This window comes from Myotis daubentonii, chromosome X (genome assembly GCF_963259705.1).
Source record: "Myotis daubentonii chromosome X, mMyoDau2.1, whole genome shotgun sequence".
Lineage (NCBI taxonomy): Eukaryota > Metazoa > Chordata > Mammalia > Chiroptera > Vespertilionidae > Myotis > Myotis daubentonii.
In genome coordinates this window covers 111,595,653-111,618,497 of record NC_081861.1, presented here as the reverse complement: position 1 = coordinate 111,618,497, position 22,845 = coordinate 111,595,653, and the positions used below count along the sequence as shown (strand labels likewise).

Below are 22,845 nucleotides of genomic sequence, written 5' to 3'. Positions count from 1 at the left end.
AAGGTGGCCACCTGAGTTAAGAGAGTTGGGTGATAAGGAAGAAAGAACAGAAAAAGATAGAAGAGAAAACAGAAAAAAAAAAGTAAGAGAGAAAAGAGAATGAAGTAGAAGAGGGGAAGAGACTATTCATATGAGGAGAAAGCTCTGATAGAACCACCACTAATCCCAACAAATTCCAGCAACAGATCCCTGGAGATGAATACAAACTACAAACAACCAATAATATCAAGCGAGGCAGGGGAAAACCGAAGCACAAAAATAACCGGGGGCGGAGGGGTGGGGGGAGACAGAAAACTAAAAATAAAAATAAAAAGCAGAACAACCTCACAAGCAATCCTTAAAAAAACCCCAATATAGTCAACAATCAAGCAAACAACAACAAAACAATAGAGAAAAGAGAAAAAAAATTGGATAGTGAAGAAAGATAAGAGAGAGGTGTATAAGGATTTAGAGCAGGTGATTGGAAAAGGGATATATAAGTAGGATGAAATTTAGATGGGGTAAAAAGAATAGGGAAACTCTAAAGCAGGAATAGGGTAAGAGAACCAGGACAGCAAAAGGGGGAAAGTGGGGAAGAGGGTTTTAGCATAGAGGCAAAATTGATGTAGAGGAAAATTATGCTAAAGGAATGATGAAAATAGAATGGAGAACCCTAGTCCCAAAATAAAATAAAGAGAAAATAAAATGACACTTTAAAAAAAATGGTAAAATGGTAGCAGTAATAATACTGGTTAAAAATAAAGATGTAGTAATTAAAAGGGTAAAATCAGGTGATGAAAAAAGAAAAAAAATGGTTTCTTAGTTAAAAGGTGAAAAAATAATAAAAAAAAATAATTAAAAATGTGCTGTAATGAAGGTGCTTCAGATCTTCTACTCTTCTTTTTGGCACGCCAGGTATTCAGGAGAATGTTGAATTTCCCTCGGATACACTGTTCCTCCGTGTTGTAAGCCACAGTCCTGATTTTAAGGCAGGCTGTATTGGCTTCCCAGACAGCCCTTATCTGTATTTACAGAAGAGTCAGTTCGTGGCTCTGCCTCTGGGTGGCAGTGTATCCGGATTGACCTCTGAGGCTATAAGACCTCTCTAACCAGGTGTTCTCTATTATACCTGAAGCTGGTTTGGGAAAGTCCTCCGGCCAGAGCTGGTTCCCCAGTAGTCACTCCCTGCCCTGTTTCCCAGGCTCCCCAAAAACAACCTTCCCTTACAAGCTCTGCGACTGACCCCAACTGGGCAATCCCATGCACTGGGTTCAACAATCAAACGCACAGATTTAAGAGCCTGAGAAGTTGTGCGAACTCGCAAGGCTCCGCCTTCCAGATCTGCGTGGAGTCTCTGCACGTGGTGCTCTGGCTCCTGGCACCGAGTAGCCGGCAAACTGGTATAATCTGATGCTGCCCGTTTGTGTCCAGTCCAACTGTGGGCTTATTTATAGCGTTCCCTTCTGCCAGCAGCCCTGGGGGAGCACTTCCACACTCGTGGGTCACGCTGGCTCCAATGGCAGCGGTCTTTGTGGGGCGCAGAGTTCCCCTCCCCGTGCGTGTTCCACTCTCCAATCTAAACTGCAAACCGCACCTTTGGGGGAAGTCTAACCTTTCCGTGGGGAGAAGCAGGGCTCCTCTGAGTTCACGTAGTCGTGCTGCTTGAGAGCCGTTGTTGCCGGGCTAGTAGCTGGTCCCTGGATGCAGGTAACAGCCACTCAAGATGGCGCGGTCTCCGTGGCTGAGCTGGCACACCTGGAGAGGTTTCAGCCTCAGCCTCTAACCATTCCCTTTTTCTAGGAGTTCTCTGTCTTTCCTGGTTGCAGACTGTCTCTCAGCTGAATCTCCTCTGCTTATTCGGGCTGTATGTTACCCATTTCAGCTGCTCGCCCTTATCTGCTCTGGGACAAGGCACCGACACGTCCGTCTAAGCCTCCGCCATTTTCTTCCTCCTATAATTTTCTTGTGGTATCTTTTTCTGGCTTTGCTCTCAGGGTAATGTTGATCTTTAAAATTAGTTTGAATGTGTTTGCCACTAAAAAATGTGTCTCCTCCTTTACAGTTACTTCTTAAAAATTTTTATATTTGTTATTCATGTAGCCATTCTAGCTTTCTTATAGTTGTATGTTTGATACACATTTTTTATTTTTTTGTTCTGTCTCTTTTTATCTTTGAATTGAAAGTGTGTCTCTTATAACGAGCATATAGTTGGATCTTGTTTTGCTTAATTATTTTTAAACTAGAGGCCCAGCGCACGAAATTCATATGCGAGTACGGTCCTTAGGCCTGGCCTGCGATCAGGGCCATCTTCCCCAGCTGCCTGCAACCAGCCACATCCCCTGCCTCCACCCAACCCTGGTTCCCCATTTGCCATTGGGCAATTGGAGCCTGCCTGCTGGGGTTAGGACTGAGAGGTCTGCTGTTCCTGCCTGCTCGCCAGCCCTAACCCTGCCACAGTTTGCCCTCTGTGTGTGGGGCAACTGGAAGGGCGGGCGACTTGGCCTGGCACCACCCAGGTCCCCCATCGCCCACCCGCAGTTCCCCATTTGCCACTGGGAGATCAGAGCCTGCCAGCCGGGGAAAGGAACCAAGAGGTTGTCAGTGCGCCTCATAGTGACTGGTCAAGCGGTCGTTCTGGTCGTTCCACCATTATGGTCAATTTGCATATTACCCTTTTATTATATAGGATATGGTCTTATAATCATTGACTTTTGATTAAGTTGTTTAATTCATTGACATGTTATTATTGACATAGTTGGAATTACATCTGCCAGTTTCCACTTGTTTTTCTATACACTTCATGTCTATTTTCTGTTCATCTATGCCGCCATGACTGCTTTATTTTATACTAGAGGCCTGGTGCACGAAATTTGTGCACTGGGGGGTGGGGTTCCCTCAACCCAGCCTGCCCCTCTCACAGTCTGGGAGCCCTCAGTGGATGTCCTACTGATGGCCACAGTCTGGCAGCAAAGGCTCAAAGCAGGCATCTGGTGTGTGTGTGTGTGTGTGTGTGTGTGTGTGTGTGTGTGTGTCTGTCTGTCTGCTAGGGCCTGCCCCCAGCCGTGCCACGTGGCTCGATGCAGTGGCCGTGTGTGTGTGTGTGTGTGTGTGTGTATGTCCACTGGTGGTCTGCCCCCCAGCCACATTGGAGGCTCAGAGCAGGCACTGTGTGTGTGTTTGTGTGTGTGTGTCTGCTGGGGGCCTGCCCCCAGCCACACCATGGAGGCTTGGAGCAGGAGCCCCTCTGTGTTGATCTCTCAGGCTCCTGGCCTCCACTACATGTTGTACTCTCCCTTGAGCTATGGCCAGGATGGGGGTTCTGCTTGCAAGCTGGGCTTTCCTGCTCCCGGATCGCCATGGCGACCGGGGAGCAGGCCTAGCTGGGGGCTGCCCACAGACCGGGCTTTCCCGCTTCCAGGTCTCCATGGCAACTAGGGAGCAGGCCCAGCTTGGAGCTGCCCGCAGGCCAGGCTTGCTCTCCTGCTCCCGGATCCCCATGGCGACCAGGGAGCAGGCCCAGCTGGGGGCTGCCCGCAGGCTGGACTTTCCTGCTCCTGTTTCAGGCCCAGCTTGGGGCTGCCCACAGGCCAGGCTTGCTTTCCTGCTCCCAGATCACCATGGCAACCGGGGTAGCAGGCAAAGTTTGGGGCTTCCCGCAGGCCAGGCTTGCTTTCCTGCTCCCAGATCAGGCCCAGCTGGGGGCTGCCCTCAGTTCAGGTTTGCTTTCCTGCTCCCAGATCAGGCGCAGCTGGCAGCTGCCTACAGGCCGCACTTTTCTACTTACCGATGCCCGGATCACCACAGCGACCCAGGGCCCAGTGGCACTTTCCTGCTCTCTAATAGTCATAGGGTCCTGGCTGGGGGCGGGGCTTAGCAGTGCGGGGCTTAGGCGGCACGGGGGTCCCAGATGGGGGCTCAGTTGGCGCACAGGGGTCCTGGCTGGGGGCGGGGCTTATGCCCCGCTGCCCAGGGCTGCACATGGGGCCTGGATGGCAGCTCGCGCTGTCCCGCCCTGCCTGTAGTATAGGATAGAGGCCTGGTGCATGGGTGGGGGCCGGCTGGTTTGCCCTGAAAGTGTTCCAGATCAGGGTGGGAGTCCTGCTTGGGTGCCTAGCCAGCCTGGATGATGGGCTGATGGCTGTTTGCAGCTGGCCATACCCCTTCAGGGTGGGGGTCCCCACTGGGGTGCCTGGCCAGTCTGGGTGAGGGCCTGAGAGCCATTTTCAGGCTGGAGGGCAACTTAAGCTCCCAGCCTCTCCTTTTTTTTTTTTTATTCTGGGATTTATTTACCTTCTATAGCTCTCACTGAAGCTGAGAGCTGGCTCCAGCTCTGAGGGCTGAAAGCAGGTTCTGAGTCTGTTTGGCTTCTATAATTGAAACTCTGTTGCCATCATAGCAGCTCTAAGCTCTGAGGCTGAAGCTGGCTGAAAGCAGGTCTCTGGAGCTTGTTTAGCTTCTATAATTGCCACATAGTTGCTTAGAGTGCAGCTCAGAGGCTGGCAGCTGCAGGCTGGGAATGGAGCAAGTAAGCCTCCTGTTCACTTCAGCTGCCTGGCTGCCGGCCACCATCTTGGTTGGCAGTTAATTTGCATATCGCCCTGATTAGCCAATGGGAAGCATGTCAGGATTATGGTCAATTTGCATGTTTCTCTTTTATTAGATAGGATTAAGTGAATATTTACTAATGCAGCATGTTAAGTTTTATTGACTCATGAAATGCATTTTTGGAATTTTGTTTAAAATTAAAGATTAAAGGAAGTGATGCATCTTTTACCAGGAAGCATGTATTTTTTGGGGAATGCTAGCAGCTATTGATGCCCAATGAGTACATCCATTATTATTAGGGTTGCAAAATGGTGATATTGCATTTCTATCATTTATGAAATATGTTTGTTGGAATATTTTATAAAGAGGACTTCCCATCATTTTTTTATCCAAGGGTGAAGTTCCTATAAGAAAAGTAAGATAAATGTTTAATTCTTTTTCTTTTGTTTTATCATTTGACTCTCTTCATCCATTTCTCCTATCCATCCATCCCCCACCTCTGAGAACCACCAATCTGCTCTCTGTATCTTTGAGCTTGATTTTTGTTTTGTTTAGATTTCATACATAAGAGAGTTCATATAATATTTGTCTTTCTGTGCCTGACTTATTTCACTTAGGATATGGCCTTCAAATTCCATCCATGTTGTCACGAATGCCAAGATTTCATCTTTGCGGGGGTTTTTTTTACCGGTATCCTCACCCCACTCCCCTTTGGCAACCATTAGCACGTTCTTTATATTTTTGAATTGGTTTCCGTTTTGTTTTTCTTATTCATTTGTTTTGTATAGTATTTTTTTTTTTTAGATTCCACATTTAGGTGAATTAATAAGGTCTTAGATTTCTCTGTCTTACTTATTTTACTTAGCATAATACCCTCTAGGTACATCCTTTTCTTTGTGGAGTAATATTTCATTGTGTATATATACCACAATTTATTCATCTGTTCATCTATCTATAGACACCTAGGTTGTTTCCATATTTCGGCCATCCTATATAATGAAGAGCTAATATGCTAATTAGACCAGATAGCTGTACAACCTTTCAGACGACCTTCTGGACGAAGTTGGGCCTGTGAGGGCTGGCTGAAGCAGCCAGAGATGCAAGGGCCCAGCCCCTTGCACGAATTTCATGTATCAAGCCTCTAGTTGTAAATAATGCTGCAATGAACATAGAGGTACAAATATCTTTTGGAATTAGTGTTTTTGTTTTCTCTGGGTAAATACCCTAAAGTGGTAGTGCTAGGTAGTATGACAGCTCTCTTTTTAACATGTTGAGGAGCCTTCAAACTGTTTTTTATAATAGCTGTGCCATTTTACAATCCCACCAACAATGAGCGAGGTTTCCCTTTTTTCCACATCCTCATCAGCACTTGTTATTCCATGATATTTTGATAATAGCCATTCTAATAACTGTGAGGTGTTATCTCATTGTGGTTTTGATTTGCATTTCCCTGATGATTACTGATGTACCTGTTGGCCATCTGTATGTTTTGTTTTGTTTGTTTTTTTAAAAATATGTTTTATTGATTTTTTACAGAGAGGAAGGGAGAGAGATAGAGTTAGAAACATCGATGAGAGAGAAACATCGATCAGCTGCCTCCTGCACATCTCCCACTGGGGATGTGCCCGCAACCCAGGTACATACCCTTGATCAGAATCGAACCTGGGATCTTTGAGTCCACAGGCCGACGCTCTATCCACTGAGCCAAACCGGTTTCGGCTGTATGTTTTTTATGAAAAAAAAATGTTTATTCACGTGTGTGTGTGTGCGTGTGTGTGTGTGTATTGCTATTGAGTTCTTTGAGTTATTTTTATATTTTTGACATTAGTCCCTTATTAGACATAGCATTACAAATGGTTTCTCCCATTATATAGTCTGCTCTTTCATTTTGTTGTGCAGAAGCCTTTTAGTTTGATGTAGTCCCATTTGTTTATTTTTGCTTTTGCTATTTTTGCTTTTGGTGTCATTAAAAAAATATTTGCCCAGAACTATGTCAAGGAGCTTAACATCTATATTTTCTTCTTAAAGAAACAGTAGTCATAAATGGGACTTCTTTGAAGAGCTCCAGTGTTAGGTCTTACATTCAAGTACTTCATCCATTTTGAGTTAATTTTTATGTATGGTGTAAGTTGGTGGTCAACTTTTATTATTTTTGCATGTGACTGTCCAGTTTTCCCACACCATTTATTTTAGAGACAACTTTCCCAATTGTATATTCTTGTCTTCTTTGTCTTACATTATTGACCATATATGCATGAATTTATTTCTGGGCCCTCTATTCTGTTCCATTGATTTATGTGTCTGCTTTTATGCCCATACCATACTGTTTTAGTTATTATAGCTTTGCAGTACAGTTTGAAATCAGCGAGTATAATGATTCCAGCTCTGTTCACCCACCCTGTATTTCAAACTGCTTTTTTTCCTTTCTTTTTTTTTCTTTCAATTTGGTAATGCTATGGTGGTCAATTTAATGGTGTTCTGTATATGTTTGAGACTCTGCTGTGTTTTCTTTATTATTTTTTTCTCTCTTCTTTAGATTGCATAATCTCTATCAATTTTCAAGTTTGTTAATTCTTTTTGTCCTGCCCGTTCAAATCTACTGTTGAGCCTCTCTAGTGATTTTTTCATATATTTTATTGTACTTTCCATCTCCAGAATTTCCATTTGGTTTTCTTATTAATTTCAGTCTCTTTGTTTTATGTTCTCTACTTGATGTTTTTTCTGTTCTTTAGAATTAATAATTTTATTCTACCTATTTTCAAGTGCATTGGTTCTTTTACCACCTCAAACCTACTGTTAAGGCCCTCTAGTGATTTTTTATTTCAGATAATTTACTTTTTAAGTGTGGAATTTATAATTGGTTATTTTGTATAATCTATCTTTATTGACATTTTTTATTTGGTGAGACATCATTGTCTCTCATAGTGTTGAAGATCTTTGACATATTTGTGGGATCTAGCAAGCTACTGCAGCCCTGCATATGGGCATCTGGTTCCGCAGATGTTTCTTTTATGTTTTAGTTGGCTCATATCTGTTCCAACTGGTGTAGCAGCCTTAGGTACAAGTGCTACTGACTGTTTTCAACAAACATTCAGGTGATATGTGTTTTTCTTTGAGTTAGGTCAAATAAAGGCAGCACTGAGTCAACTGAATTTTTCTAGGGAGCTGTGAGACAGTTAAAACAGTAGCCATACTCAGAAATGGGACTTTTTTGAAGAGCTCCAATGTCAGTCTGTTCCCTCATGTGCCTACTCCCAAAAGAAACATTTCTATTATTTGGAAATAGGATTAGAAATTATTAAATGTATACACCTCTAACAATGCATGAAGGCCAATGTGTGATTTCCTCTTTGTTTCTGGAATATAATTTGGGTAGTCATTTATATTCTAAATTTCCTTGCTATGAGAATTTAGTGATGCCTTTCATTATAAAATATTATTTTTTACATATTTCCATTCCAGATTTTTCACTCTTTCTGATATATGTGTTTTGAGTTGTAGAATGAGAACTTGTGGACTTTTTAAACTACAATTTATTCTGATTCTAATTATATTTTATGAATGATAAAAACAATTAAAAAGAATATTTTGTGGTCATCTGAATTTTGTGATAGTAGAATCCAGAGTAATTCTTTTATTTCTTTATTTTAGGGCCACTTTGGTGGAATCCTCAACATTTATCTGCTTTACATCCCAATTAAAAGCATCTGGACAGTTTGTTCACTTCAGACCCCACAGGTAAATATATACACATTTTATGCTAATAATTATTTGAGGAAAGATTCTGAGAAATTTAAGTAAACTTGTTCTGTAATTCAATAACATTTTTCATTTATTTGAAATGTTTAATTATATATATATATATTATATATATATACACACACACACACACACACACACACACAAAATTTGTGCACTCAGGGGGGCCGGGGTTCCCCATTCTGGCCTGTGCCCTGTCACAGTGTAGGAGCCCTGCAATCCATCGCCCCAAAGAGGTAGGCCCTGCCTACCCATCCAGGGCTCCTCAATGGATTGCCCCAAAGAGGTAGGCCACAGCTGGAGGTCCTGCCTCCATGCCGCGCAGAGCCACGGGACCCCCAGGCCTCACCATGGGGAGCCAAGGGACCCCCAGGCCTAGCTGTGTAGAGGCCTCTGCCGGGCCCCACCTCCAGGCCAGGCCATGCGGAGGCCTGCGGACCCCCTGTGGTTCTGCACAGAGGCCTCCTCTGGGCCCCAGGCCTCCTGGTGATGGATTGTGACGGCATGACGCAAGCCCCTGATGCTGCAAGTCCACTCTCACCCGCACCTGCTGCACACAAAGCCTGCTGATCAGTCGTTACATGTGAGGGCATCCCGACCATTAGCATATTACCCTGTTATTAGTATAGATAATTTATACTTTTCTTATTCTCTTATGTGGTACAGGTTTATGTGCATGAAAACAGAATAAATATGCGCATGACTAAATACAGTGGATTCTCATTAATCATGGTAATTATGCTCTATAAAATTCCTGCAAACATTCAATTAGTGAATACTGAACCATTATATATCACCACATACATTATAATCATAAATCACAAGAAGAACCTGTCCTGATAGATTCCACTTTCTTTACACAAAGAAAATGAGGTTCAGAAGTTTTAAATAACTTGTCTGCGACTGTTCCAGTAATAGGTACCAAGGAAGGGTGTCAAATCCTGTCCACCTGGTCCCAGAGCTGGAGCTTCTTTCACTTCTGTACTGCCCTCTATGGTCTCCATCCTCTGGTAATCTGTGCATGAAAACTGACACAGAGAGGCCCAGTGTCACCTTGTTTGACCTCAGCTGGGAACTTGTGTGACCAGTGACTAGAACTTTTTGCCACTCTGCACATGTCCACAAACTGCTATTAAAGCACGTTGAATATTGATTTTGTGGTTACAAATCAATTTTAGCAAGGAGGTGAGTTTGCAAATAATGGAATTCATGAATAATGAGGATTGACTGTATTTAAGTTTATTCCACCTATGATACTGTTTTATGAGGTTTGTATTTAGTTTAGGATGAAATATTAACTTCTGAGTAGAGAAGCAGAATTTTTTCTTAAGTTAGATAGCTTTATATTTCTCATCCATTAAACTACAGTTGACCCTTCAATATCTGGATTTGAACTGTGTGGGTTCACTTATACACAGATTTTTAAAAATAAATATTATAAGTGTATTTTCTCTTCCTTATGATTTTCTTAACTACCTATTTTTTTCTCTAGCTTACTTTATTGTAAGAACACAGTATATAATATATATAACACAAAACATATGTTAACCAATTATTTATGTTATTGGGAAGGCTTTTGCTCAAAAGTATATTAGTTGTTAAGTTTTTGCGGGAGTCAAAAGTTACATATTGGTTTTCAACTGGGGGGAGGGGGCGGAGCTGGCATTGTCACCCTAACCACCATGTTGTTCAAGATCAACTATATAGAATAACTATTTAAAATAAAGTAGAAAAAAAAACAATGTTGCCAAGATTAATAAAAGTCAGTCCAAAAGAAAATGATGCAGATGCCTATTAATGAAATGCATTCACCTTTGTCTCTGTGTAATGCTTGAGGGCATCACTCTCATTCTTTTAGATGCATTAACATCCCAAGAGGCAAGGATTTGGCCATGTTGATACCATAGGAATTTCCAATATCAAAGTTATCAGAAACCATGAAAGGGATTGCTACAACAAGAGGATATAACTCTGGTAAACATACATGCACCCAATAGAGAATTGACAGCAATACAATCTTAGCAGGGACTTTAACACAACACTGACATCCCTGGATAGATCTTCCAGGCAAAAAAATTAAGAAAACAGTGACTCTAAATGACACACTGGATCAGATGGATTTAATTGACATTTATAGAACATTTCACCCCAAAGCTATAGAATATACGTTCTTCTCAAGTGCAGTTGGGTCATTCACAAAGATAGACACCATGTTAGGGCACGAAACAAATCTCTACAAGTTCAAGAAGATTGAAATCATATCAAGCATCTTCTCAAATCACAACGACAATTAAGGTAAATTAATAAAATAAAATTACTAACTTAGGAAGTGAAAAAAACCAAATGAATGATAAAACTTTATATTCCTCACACATTTTACTGTGGGAACATAATCCATCAGTATAAGCAAGAGAAGTTAAGACATTTTTATTCTAATTAAATTCAAAAGATTATCAGAAAGGATTAGGACAGGGGAGTGATTTTAGCCACACTTTAAAATTACATGAGTGATCAGCAGTGCTCAGATATGAGCACTTTGTAAATAATTTCTTACAGTAATATGACTTGCAGTTTTTTCCAACAATATTGAATTATTTATCTTTCAATCAGTTCTTACCAAGTAGCATTGCAAGCACTGTTTGCAGTACTGGAAAAATATAGTAATAAATAAATTCCAGTTCTGGTCATCAAGGAGCCAACTATCAAGTAGAGATGGGAAAAAAAATCTACACAAATGGAGGCAATTGTTTGGAAAGGAATGCATTCAGTAGTATATATAATTTAAAAAGTGCTCTGTGCGCTAATTGGCAAGGAATATCACTATCTAAATATTACAGGTATATTCCCAGGAGAGAAGGCATTTAAAGAGAATAATGAGACGTGAAACACTTTTTAAAGAACTTCTGGACACAGGAATGATAGAATGAATCTAAAAATCAATCCTTTTATATTTTCCCCATGATGCATAAAAACGTGTCTTGGACTAGATAATTTGCTATTTGATTTAGACACAACCCTGAAGACTGGCCCATGTATAGCTTCATGAAGACTTATAATAAAGATCTTAATTCCCTACTGGGAAAGGATTCAAATAAGAAGTTATTCTTGAGGCTGATATATTCCTGCCCTGAATAGAATCAGTTTGATGCCATGTTGATCATTTTACTTGAAAAGAGCTGTATGCCACCACTGCAGAGGGAAAAAAGGAATATCATTCCTTTGTACCTCTTAAGTAGGTTACACTCCCTGACTTTGGCCCACTCTTCAATTACCAGAACATATTCCACTGCTTAACCTACAGTATTGTATAATTTTAGCTTCTTTCGATTTATTTCTTCCTTAATACCAAGAGTTTAAACGTGCTCTTTCTGCCATGGCTTCAGTAATAATATGAGTAGATGAGCATCTAGGAAATGGATAGTGTGAACCAAAGTGCAGGGAATAACAACAAAATGAGTTGTTTTCTCTTCTGTCTTTGGAACATCCAGGATACTGGTTTCATAAATAAGCTGAGTTTATCACTGAATTTCTAAACTCAAGGACATTGATTAGGTAGAATAGAATGTTCCGGAGCCAGGTTATTTTATTAAATTGCTTTCTGATGTCTCTGAGTTAATCATGATTGTTAGCTTCATAAGTAAGTCAATAAAATCCTTAGATTTGCATTTTTTTCTATCCATCTTTACCATAAAGATTACAGCTAACTCAATTTTGCGGAGTTTGAGAATCTCCTTTGAGACTGGGGTACCTCTTTGATTTATTCAAAAGGCACGTTCATTAGCTGTTCTCCAACTAAATAGGTAAAGGAAAGAAAAAGATAAAGCCCAAATTGCTCTGCTTTTCTATTCACTGTGAAAAAAAAATGATTCAAAGGTTAGACTTTGCAAGTATTGAACAAAATGAGGTCTAGAGATTATCTGAGGATTTTAATCAGGCATTCTACCCAGAGTTTGATTATCAAGTACATGGCAATGGAGCTCTACATTGAGAAATAAGCATTTTTGATGTTTTTACCCATTCTTTGTATAGTCTCCTTTATAATTGCTGAAATATTAATATATTGTATCTATGATAGCCTTAAAGTGTCTATCAAATACTCAAATAACATAAAATATTAAATGTTCTCTACTTTTTAAAAAAGATATTACTTAAACTGCTACTCAGAATGCCTGTGAAGTAATAGCAAAGCACAGAGTAATTATAAGATGTGGTAAATAACATTATTAAGAACTAGAGGCCTGGTGCACAAAATTTGTGTAGGGGGGGGCTATCCCTCAGCCCAGCCTGTACCCTCTCCAATCTGGGAACCCCTTGAGGGATGTCTGACTGCCCACCAGGATCGGGACTAAACAGGCAGTCAGACATCCTACTCACAGTCCAGGACTGCTGACTCCCAACTGCTCACCTGCCTGCCTGCCTGATTGCCCCCACCTGCCCTCCCCTGCCAGCCTGATCAATGCCTAACTGCTTCCCTGCCAGCCTGTTCGACACCTAACTTTTCCCCTGATGGCCCGATTGCCCCTAACTGCCCTCCCCTGCCACCTGGTCACACCCAACTGCCCTCCCCTGCAGGCCTGGTCCCCCTGAACTGCCCTCCCCTGTTGGCTTGGTCGCCCTAAGCTGCCTTCCCCTGCAGGCCTGGTCCCCCCCCAACTGCCCTCCCCTGTTGGTTTTTGTCGCCCCCAACTGCCCTCCCCTGCAGGCCTGGTCCCTCCCAACTGCCCTCCCCTGCTGGCCTGGTCCCCTCCAACTGTCCTCCCCTGTTGGCTTGGTTGCCCCCAACTGTCCTCCCCTGTAGGCCTGGTCCCCCCAACTGCCCCTCCCCTGCAGGCCTGGGTCCCCCCCAACTGCCCTCCTCTGAAGGCCTGGTTGCCCCCAACTGCCCTCCCTTTCAGGCCTGGTCCCTCCCAACTGCCCTGCCCTGCTGGCCTGATTGCCCACAACTGCCCTCTCCTGCTGGCCATCTTGTGGTGGCCATCTTGTGTCCACATGGGGGCGGCCATCTTGTGTGTTGGAGTGATGGTCAGTTTGCATATTACCTCTTTATTTGATAGGATGTGGTGCAGCCTAGCTGACATTGCTCAGTGGTTGAGGGTCGACCTATGAACCAGGAGGTCACGGTTCGATTCCCAGTCAAGGCACATACCCAGGTTGCAGGCTCGATCCCAGTGTGGGGTGTGCAGGAGGCAGCTGATCGATGATTCTCTTTCATTGATGTTTCTATCTCTCTCTCACTCTCCCTTTCTCTCTGAATTACATAAAAACATAATTTTTAAAAAGTATGTGGTGCAAAGAAAAAGCATTTGAGAAATGGTATGGATATGGTTAGAAGAACTTTACTTAGAAATAGTCAATATATTTTTACAGTATCAAATTTAGGCAAAAGCAGACGATAACATGAGAAATAATGTTTGTTTTATATACTCAGAAAAAAGATTCAGGCAAAGAATATCTGAGAGTCCAGATACTAATTAACAGCTTATTGAGCGAATTAATCATGAATACTAGCAGAAGAGCAATTTGGGGAAAATTGATGGGTTCTGGAAGAATGGAACATTTCAAGGGAGGCAGTTGCCTCAGGCTGTGATCTGCTAATTAATTTTCAGAAATTCAAGCGGAGATTAAATAGCTGCCCACGTCTACTTCTACTTTTATTGAGAAAGAAGCAAATGTGGGAGCGATAAGCTAAGGGAAGAGAATTTCTCAAGATATCAAGTTCTAGAACCACCTTTGGAGAGAGTACCTATATATTTAGGAGTTGAAATCACTTACTTTTGAGTCTCAGGATTTGGGTTTTTATTATCATCAAATATTTACTTCTCTACAGTGTTTAAAATTAAAAAGGAATTGTTTTTTATCAAATTTTAAAAAATAGTGGTGATTGTTAGTCTCCTTTTGGCATTTTTCTTATTTTTAAAATTTTTAAAACAATATAAATGTTAAACTGATACATGAAAGAAATCTGTGGTCTTTGCACATCATATCGTATGTAGCCTTAGTTTTAGGGATCTGTAAGATTAAATTAAAATAGATAATTGTTTTTGAGTTTTGTTTGTGTTATTGATGGTGTTTTTCTATTCCCTTATGACAGTGATTCTGAGACTGACAATGAACAGGATACTGCCCCCAAAACCTTAAAAACCTGTGAGTACCTCAAATTAAAACATTGGTTTTCACGTATTATTCTTATTTTATGTACAGAACATACTATGAATTGAAACTATAGACAGAATGGCAAGCCCTGAAGATTGCAGGCTGAATGGGAACCCAAAATGTTGGTCCTCAGCCCTTTTATGACCCTTTGGTGAACTCTGCCCAAATCTTTTCCTTTCACTGCTGGGTTTCCTCACCCTTACAATGAATGTATTTAGATAAATGATCTTTATGTTTCCTTTGGCTAATTCTGAACTGCTTAAGTCTATTTAGGTGACAGGTATCACCATGTTTAAAATTACTATAAGGTGAACACTGATTACTTTGTTTTATGAAATAACTGTAGATTTAGAAAATTTGGATAGAATGGCAGGAAAACAGATATAGGAATGTTCTGGTTATCAATACCTACAGATAAACCACTCCAAATGTAGTGGCATTAAACAATGAAAATGTAGTGTGGTTAGTATTTCTCACATTTCTGAGGTGACTGGCCTCAGCTAACGAGACTCTTGCAATTGAGGTCAGATCGAGGCTGGGGCTTGAGTCATTCCAAAGGCTTCCTCACTCACATGTCTGGTGACTAATGCCTTTCATCTGGTACCTCAGGTGGGGCTATTGACCTGGACACTTATATTTGGCCTCTCCATGTGGCCTAGGCTTCCTCACAGGATAACAACTTAATTCTAACAGCAAGAGAACCAAGAGAGAGAATTAAGAAGAAGGTGTATTACATTTTATGATCTGATGTCAGGAGTCACACTGCTTGACTTTTGCTACATTCTAGCATACTGTTCGTTGGGACCAAATCACTAAAACTGGCCTACCATATCACCACATTCAAGGAAATGTGGAAGAATGTGTGGACATGTTTTAAAACCAACAGTTCAAGTTTTCTACTACTTCCTGTAATGTGAACCATTACATAGTCCTCCAAAATTGTAAAGATTCTTTGATGATCACTTTGGTGATGATAATTGTATATCAAGCTGATTTTAAACACTAGTGAGGTTCCCTTTGGAAAGAAATTATTTATTAAACATTTTTAATACTGCATCATAATAATACATTTTATATTAGATCAAGCTTGTGCTAGGGTCACCGGTACTTTTATTAACAAATATATGTATTATCTTCTAAATTTGTGTGCTAATGCTTGAAACATTTTTGTGATGCATCTGAAAGCTTTACTCACTAATTGAAACAGCTGCTTTATTTGAATGACACTTATGCAATGTTATGTAAACAAACTCTGCTTCATGTTTTGGCAGCAATTAGGTCCAGTTTCATCAGAGAGTTCTTCTGCCCATCACCGACTCTTCACCTGAAAGCAGGACCAAAAGGGACTTCAAGCCTGGAGCTCTTGTTTGTTCCCTTTGACATGCAGATACGCTACTGCGTCGTTATCCTTAGCAACGAAATGGTGAGGACAAAACTGTGGTGTACACTTGCATCTTGGCCTGACACTCTGATGGAATAATTAGTACAGGGGACTTGATGGCAGCTGAAGACTTTAGAAATGTAGATAATGATCTCAGTCCTCTAGTAGTTAAAGGGCTTACCCTCAAGAATATGCAGTTACATTAGTGGTGGGTACATTCTATAATGGCTGCCTAAGGAAGTTCCATGGAAGCAGAGTGAAAGCATGCCTAACCTTGCTGTGGCCCTATCTGTATTGATCTATTGTTGCATAACAAATTTCCAAATACGGAGAGGGTTAAAACAATACAAATGTATTATGTCACATTTTTAATGGATCAGAGTTCCAGATATGACCTAGATGGGTCCTCTGCTTAAGGCAGTGGTTCTCAACCTGTGGGTCGCGACCCTTTTGGGGGTCGAACGACCCTTTCACCTAAATACATCCTGCATATCAGATATTTACATTACGATTCATAACAGTAGCAAAATTACAGTTATGAAGTAGCAATGAAAATAATTTTATGGTTGGGGATCACCACAACATGAGGAACTGTATTAAAGGGTCGCGGCATTAGGAAGGTTGAGAACCACTGGCTTAAGGCCTATCAAGTTTTCAATAAGGCATTGACTAGTCCTGGGTTCTCCACAGAGGTTCATTTGAGAAAGGAGCTGCTTCCAATTTCTCCCAAGGTGGTAGAATTCATTTCCTAGTGGCTCAGGGATTCATATGTCTTGCTTCTTTAAAGACAGCAAAGGAGAGGTACCAAGAGAGGGAATGGAAGAAGGGAGAGAGGGAGAGAGGGAGGGCGGGAGGGAGGGAGATTGATTATCTCTAGAGGAAAGTTCTATGCCATTATTCCTTTAAAGACACTACCATGTGTTAACCTGAGGAGAAGACTTATAACCCCCAGGATATAGTCCCATATGTATAACTTATGTATCAGTTATATACTATTTTGAATGTATAATATAATGAAATAATGGTAATTAGAAAAAGGTATTATATTTACCTGGTGTCTATAGGATTATTTACATGTGAAAAATAATATGGCCTGTGAAATATGTATAGTCTAGTTTTACACTTAAAATTACCATTTTTGAAGAAACTACTATTTTATGGTGATGCTAAGTCTTGTTTTTTGTTCACTTAAAGGAGTTCAGGATATAACTGAATTCCTCTGTATTAGTTTGTGAAAAATAGTAGTTTGTTCAAATGCTTCAAAATTCCTTTTTAATATAAATTTGTAATATATCCCTATAAAAATGCTAGGGTTAATTCTCAATAGCACAGGAAGGATGTTGATTTTATTTTTTAGACTATTGGAATATTAGTATTTGCTTCCATAAATTTTATCTAAATAGAATTATACTTGGTATCTCATGTGTATTAAAACGTGACTTTTGATTACACATTATTTGCCCTTGTCAGAAAAAAATATTAAGATAAATAATTATAAAGTTATATTGCTGTGAATTGAGAAATAATGCCCCTAATGTAATTGATTGCATTGAATTACATTTACTTATGTAAAAACACATCTATTACTTTACACATTCAAATTTATTTCTAATTATATTGAAAAGTGCAGTTACATACTTAAATAATCAAATATCTAAGTCCACCTCGTTAGCTCCTGTTCTTATTAAATGTGTACTACTGCTTTGCCCTTAAGAACCACCTGTTGAAAACTGGGAAGTAATTAGGCCTCAATTTGAAAGCTTTCCATGTGTAAAACAGAAACATTTCTACTAACACTACTATCAAGGAAAAGCCATTTGTTTTACTTTGGCTGTTTCATTCACACTTACATATTAAAAAAATGAAATGAATTGTATAACAGGTGTTTGAAAGAAAGAATTTTATAAAACTTCCAATTAGTGTACATGAATTTCTTACCTTAAGGGAAAACCTACAGAAGCCATAAAAAACCATGCTTTCAAGTGCCAAAAATCCAAAGAAATGTCTGTTCTGTGTGGCTGGGTAGATTAAATCATGACCCACCTAGTCCCTGAGAAATTGGATCTGTTGGGAAGAGTGGCTGGCAGAACCCCATACAAGGCACACAAACACTGTAAAGCACAAAGCAATGTCTTGACACAACCCTGTGACTCTTTCACTGTAGTTTCCATGTGAATGAATGTCTGCTCTGTGTAGTCCCAGGTTTCCAAATGCGAAATCACTTGGAATTGCTGGGAACATCCATGTAAGGGAGGCAGTGGCATTCGGCAGGGATCCTTAACATGGGGCCTGGGTTGAGAGTGAGTTCCAGTTGTGGTCACTTGCTGTGGCCTAACCAGCCTTCTCCTACCAACCCATGAGCCTTTTTATTGACCCCAGCTGGACTCCTTCTCTCCTCTTGTAGATTTATCTTCCAGTCCTTTATTGCCCTTTCTATCTACAAAATATCAGAATAACTCGAAACCAATGTCCATATATTGATGACTTGAGGAAGCCAAGATGGGAATTTGCATCTCTGAGCAACTTATGCAAATTAACCCAATCCCACACCAGGTTCCCAAGTACCAAAGAGAATTTCAGCCTTGCAAGTCAAATAAAAAGTTGGAAAGGACACGGGTGTCCACTCACAGGTATAGAACCCTGCAAGGCCTTCGTTTTGATTCATAATCTACAACAATTTAGTCTAACGCTATATCATATTAGCTGTTAAATATATTGTATGTCACTCTGACCATTACCTTTATATCTGCATAGAAAAGTGGAAATACTCATCTGACTTCTTGCACTATCACTCATTTCATTCTCCCTGTCTATTATGTACGTTTTCAGAAGATGCTTGATATGATTTCAGTCCTCTTGAACTTGTAGGGACTTGTTTTGTGTCCTAACATGTGGTCTATCTTTGGGAATGACCCATGTGCACTTGAGAAGTTGTATATTCTGCAGCTTTGGGGTGAAATATTCTATAAATGTCAATTAAATCCATCTGATCCAGTGTGTCATTTAGAGCCTCTGTTTCCTTATTAATTTTTTGGCTGGAAGATCTATCCAGGGAAGTAAACAAGGTGTTAAAGCCCCCTACTATGACTCTATTCCTGCTGCTCATTCCCTTAAAGTCCTCTAGAAGAATATATATATATAGCTAAGTGACCAGCCAACCGGCCAACCAGCCAGTAGGTATGATGTGCATTGACAACCAGGGGACAGATGCTCAATGCAGGAGCTGCTGAGTGACAGTAACTTTGCAGAGTGCCCTCTCTCACTCCGGGACCCCTTGGGGGATGTCGGACTACCAGTTTTGGCCTGTTCCCCACAGGCCAGGCTGAGGGACCCCACCTGCCAGAAGGACCCCGCTCACTCCTCAGATGCCCATTGAGCCCCAGTGCCACCCCAGGTGTGGCTGGCTGGGGAGGGACCACAGAAGGTTGGCTCTAGGGCATGTCTAGTTTGTCTCGCCCAGTCCTGCCCTGCTGATCACCTTCTAACTAATTTCCTTTCAATGTACACAAATCTGTGCACCAGGCCTCTAGTTATCCTATCTAATAAAAGAGAAAAATGGTAATTGGTGTACGACGATACCCTTTTCATTGGCTAATCAGGGCTATATGCAAATTAACTGCCAACTATGATTGGCAGTTAACTGCCAGCATGATGGAGGTTAATTTGCATATGTAGGCACAATGCAGGGAGGCGAAAGGGAAAGCAAGAAGAAGCCCCCTGCCACTGACAGTGATCGGAAACCCAGGGGGGAGCTAAGAGCTGGGGGGCAGGGCAAAGGCGGCCCTGGGGCCATGATCAGAGAATCAGGCGCCTTTTCCACCCTGGCCAGTGATAGCAGGAAGTAGGGGTGGAGCCAGCGATGGGAGCTGGGCACGGTCGAAGCTGGCAGTCCCGGGAGCTAGGGGTCCCTTGCCTGGGCCTAAAGCGGAGCCCACGATCGCGGGGCCGCTGCAGCTGCGGGTCCCCGCTGCCCGGGCTGGATGCCTAGGCCAGAGGCGTTAGGCCTGGGCAGGGGCGGAGCCTGCAACTGCGGGGAGTTGGGGGTCCCCTGCCCAGGCCTGACACCTCTGCCGGTGGCCTCAGGCCTGGTCAAGGGGCCGATCCGGTGATTGGTGATCAGAGGGTGATGAGGGTCAACTCCTCTGGCCGAGGCATCAGGCCTGGGCGGGGGGCTGAGCCGGGGATTGGGGGGATATGAAGGTCCCCTTGCCCAGGCCTGAAGCCTGGGTCAGAGGCGTCAGGCTTGGGCGGGGGGTGGAGCAAGCGATCAGAGGGAGATGGGGGTCCCCTGCCCAGGCATGATTCCTGGGCCAGAGGCCTCAGGCCTGGGCGGGGGCCAGAGCCAGTGATCGGGGGGAGATGGGGGTCCCCTGTCCAAGCCTGACACCTCTGTCAGAGGAGTCAGGCCTGGGCAAGGGGCCGATCCTGCGATTGGAGGGTGGTGGGGGTCAACACCTGAGGGCTCCCAGTATGTGAGAGGGGGCAGGCTGGGCTGAGGGACACTCCCCCCCCCCCACACACACACACCCAGTGCACGAAATTCGTGCACTGGGGGCAGGTCCCCTCAGCCCAGTCTGCACCGTCTCCAATCCGGGACATCCCTCTCACAATCCAGGACCGCTGGCTTCTAACTGCTCACCTCCCTGCCTGCCTGATCGCCTCTAACTGCCTTTGCCTGCTGACCTGATCGCCCCTAACTGCCCCCCCCACTGGCCTGGTCGCCTGCAACTGCGCCCCACCCCCGCTGGCCTAGTTGCCCCTAACTGCCTACCCCACCAGCATGGTCACCCCTTACTGCCCCCCTGCCAGCCTGGTCACCCCCCACAGCCCCTCTCTGCCAGCCTGGTGTCCCCTAACTTCCCCCCTTGCCAGCCTAGTCACCCCTTACTGCCACCCCCCTGCTAGCCTGGTTGACCCCAGCTTTTCCCCCTGCCAGCCTGGTTGCACCCAACTGCTCCCCCCTGCTGGCCCAGTCACCCATTACTGGCCCCCCTTCACAGCTAGTCATCCCCAACTGCCCTGCTGCTGGCCTGGTTGCCCCCAACTGCCCCCCCCACCGACCTGGTCACCCCTCACTGCCCCCCCTACTGGCTGGGTTGCCGCCAACTGCACCCCCTGCCAGCCTGGTCGCTCCTTGCTGACCTCCTCTGCCGGCCTGGTCGTCCCTCAGTGCCCCCTGTGCCGGCCTGGTTGCCCCATGTAGCCTGCTGTTCAGTCATTTGGTCACCCCTCACTGCCCTCCCTGCCGGCCTGGTCGCCCCACGCAGCCTGCTGCTCAGTCATTTGGTCGTCCCTCACTAACCCCCTGCTGGCCTGGTCACCCCACACAGCCTGCTGCTCAGTCATTTGGTTGTCCCTCACTAACCCCCTACTGGCTTTATCACCCCACTCAGCCTGTTTGGTCGTCTGTTCAGTTGTTTTGGATGTGACGACCTCTGGCTCTTTATAGATTAGGTGCCCCTATTTTGGGTGCATATATGTTTACCAAGGTTATATCCTCTTGTTGGATCAATCCCTTTAGTATTATGTAGTGACTTTTATTGTCTCTTGTGATGGCCTTCATATTTAAGTCTGTTTTGTCAGCTATGAGTATTGTCCCCAGCTTCTTTTCATTTCCATTTGCATGGAACATTTTTTCTATCTCTTCACTCTCATCCTGTGTGAGTCTTTTGTTTTGAGGTGGGTCTCTTATAGATAGCATATAATTGGGTCATGTATTAACTACCCTATGTCTTTTAATTGGAGCATTTAGTCCATTTAAACTTGAGGTTATTATTGATAGGTACTTATTTATTGCCATTTTAATGCTCAATGCCTATGTTTTTCTCTCTCCTTATTCTTCTCATTACAACAGTCCCTTTTGCATTCTTGGAGTGTTGGTTTGGTGGTGATAAACTTATTTAGCCTTTTTTTTTTTTTTTTTTTTGGTCTGGGAAGCTCTTTATTTCACATCTATTTTGAATGATAGCCTTGTTGGATATAGTAGTCTTGGTTTCAGATCCTTGCTTTTCATTACCTTGAATATTTCATGACATTCCCTTCTGGCCTGTAGAGTTTCTGTTAAGAAATCAGCTGACAGCCTTTTGGAAGCTCTTTAGTAGGTAACAGTTTGCTTTTCTCTTGCTGCCTTTAAGATTCTCTCTTTGTCTTTAATTTTTGGCATTTTAATTATGATGTCTCTGAGCATGGGCCTGTTTGGGTTCTTCTTGTTTGGGACTCTCTGTGATTCCATACTTGTGTGACTTTTTCCATCACCAGGTTAGGGAAGTTTTCTGCCATTATTTCTTCAAACACATTCTCTATTTATTGCTCACTCTCTTACACTTCTGGCACTCCTATGATGTGAATATTGTTACGTTTCATGTTGTCCATAGCTTCCTTAAGCTGTCCTGTTTTTGTTTTGTTTTTTTCTTTTTGGTTCTCCGAATGAGTGATTTTTTTTCTACCCTGTCTTCAGTTCATTAATGCAATGCTCAATTTCTTCTAATCTGCAGCGCATCCCTTCCACTGTGTTCTTTATTCATGCTATGTCATTCTTCATAGTTACTATATCTTTTCTCATGCTGTTGAGCATCTTTTCCAATCATTATTCTGAAATCTGTGTCTGATAAATTTCTTATCTTCATTTTTAGCTCTTCTAGATAATTCTGTTGTTCTTTGATCTGGGCCTTGATTTTTTGTCTCTCCATTTTGGCTGCCTCTTTGGGTTTATGTCTGTGTATTAGATAGATCTGCTACGAGTCTCAATCTCTAATGCAGGACAGTATCAGATGCTGTATGTACTGGCCCTGAGTACCCTGTTTCAAGCTTTAAGCAATCCACAACTTGTGGATCCATCTGCTGGTGCTGGGTGCCTTTAGAAAGGATCAAAATGTGCACCAGGGTCCTCTTTTGCTATCCCTGGGGTCCAGAATAGATCAGGCAAAGACTCAAGACCTCCAGAAACCTTCCTCTTCCTGTAGTACCATTGACACTCATTTTTAAAAATATACACTTTTATTGATTCCAGAGAGGAAATGAAAGGGAGG

At 42.6% G+C, this 22,845-nt stretch overlaps 1 protein-coding gene across 1 annotated transcript in view; it reads left to right on the top strand.

The window, feature by feature from the left end:
• Positions 1-22,845, top strand: part of CFAP47 (cilia and flagella associated protein 47) — a 467,420-nt gene that overhangs the window by 274,446 nt on the left and 170,129 nt on the right. The window contains 3 exon segments of the mRNA XM_059678706.1: positions 8,176-8,262; positions 14,375-14,427; positions 15,708-15,859. Coding sequence (XP_059534689.1) covers positions 8,176-8,262; positions 14,375-14,427; positions 15,708-15,859 — 292 coding nt within the window.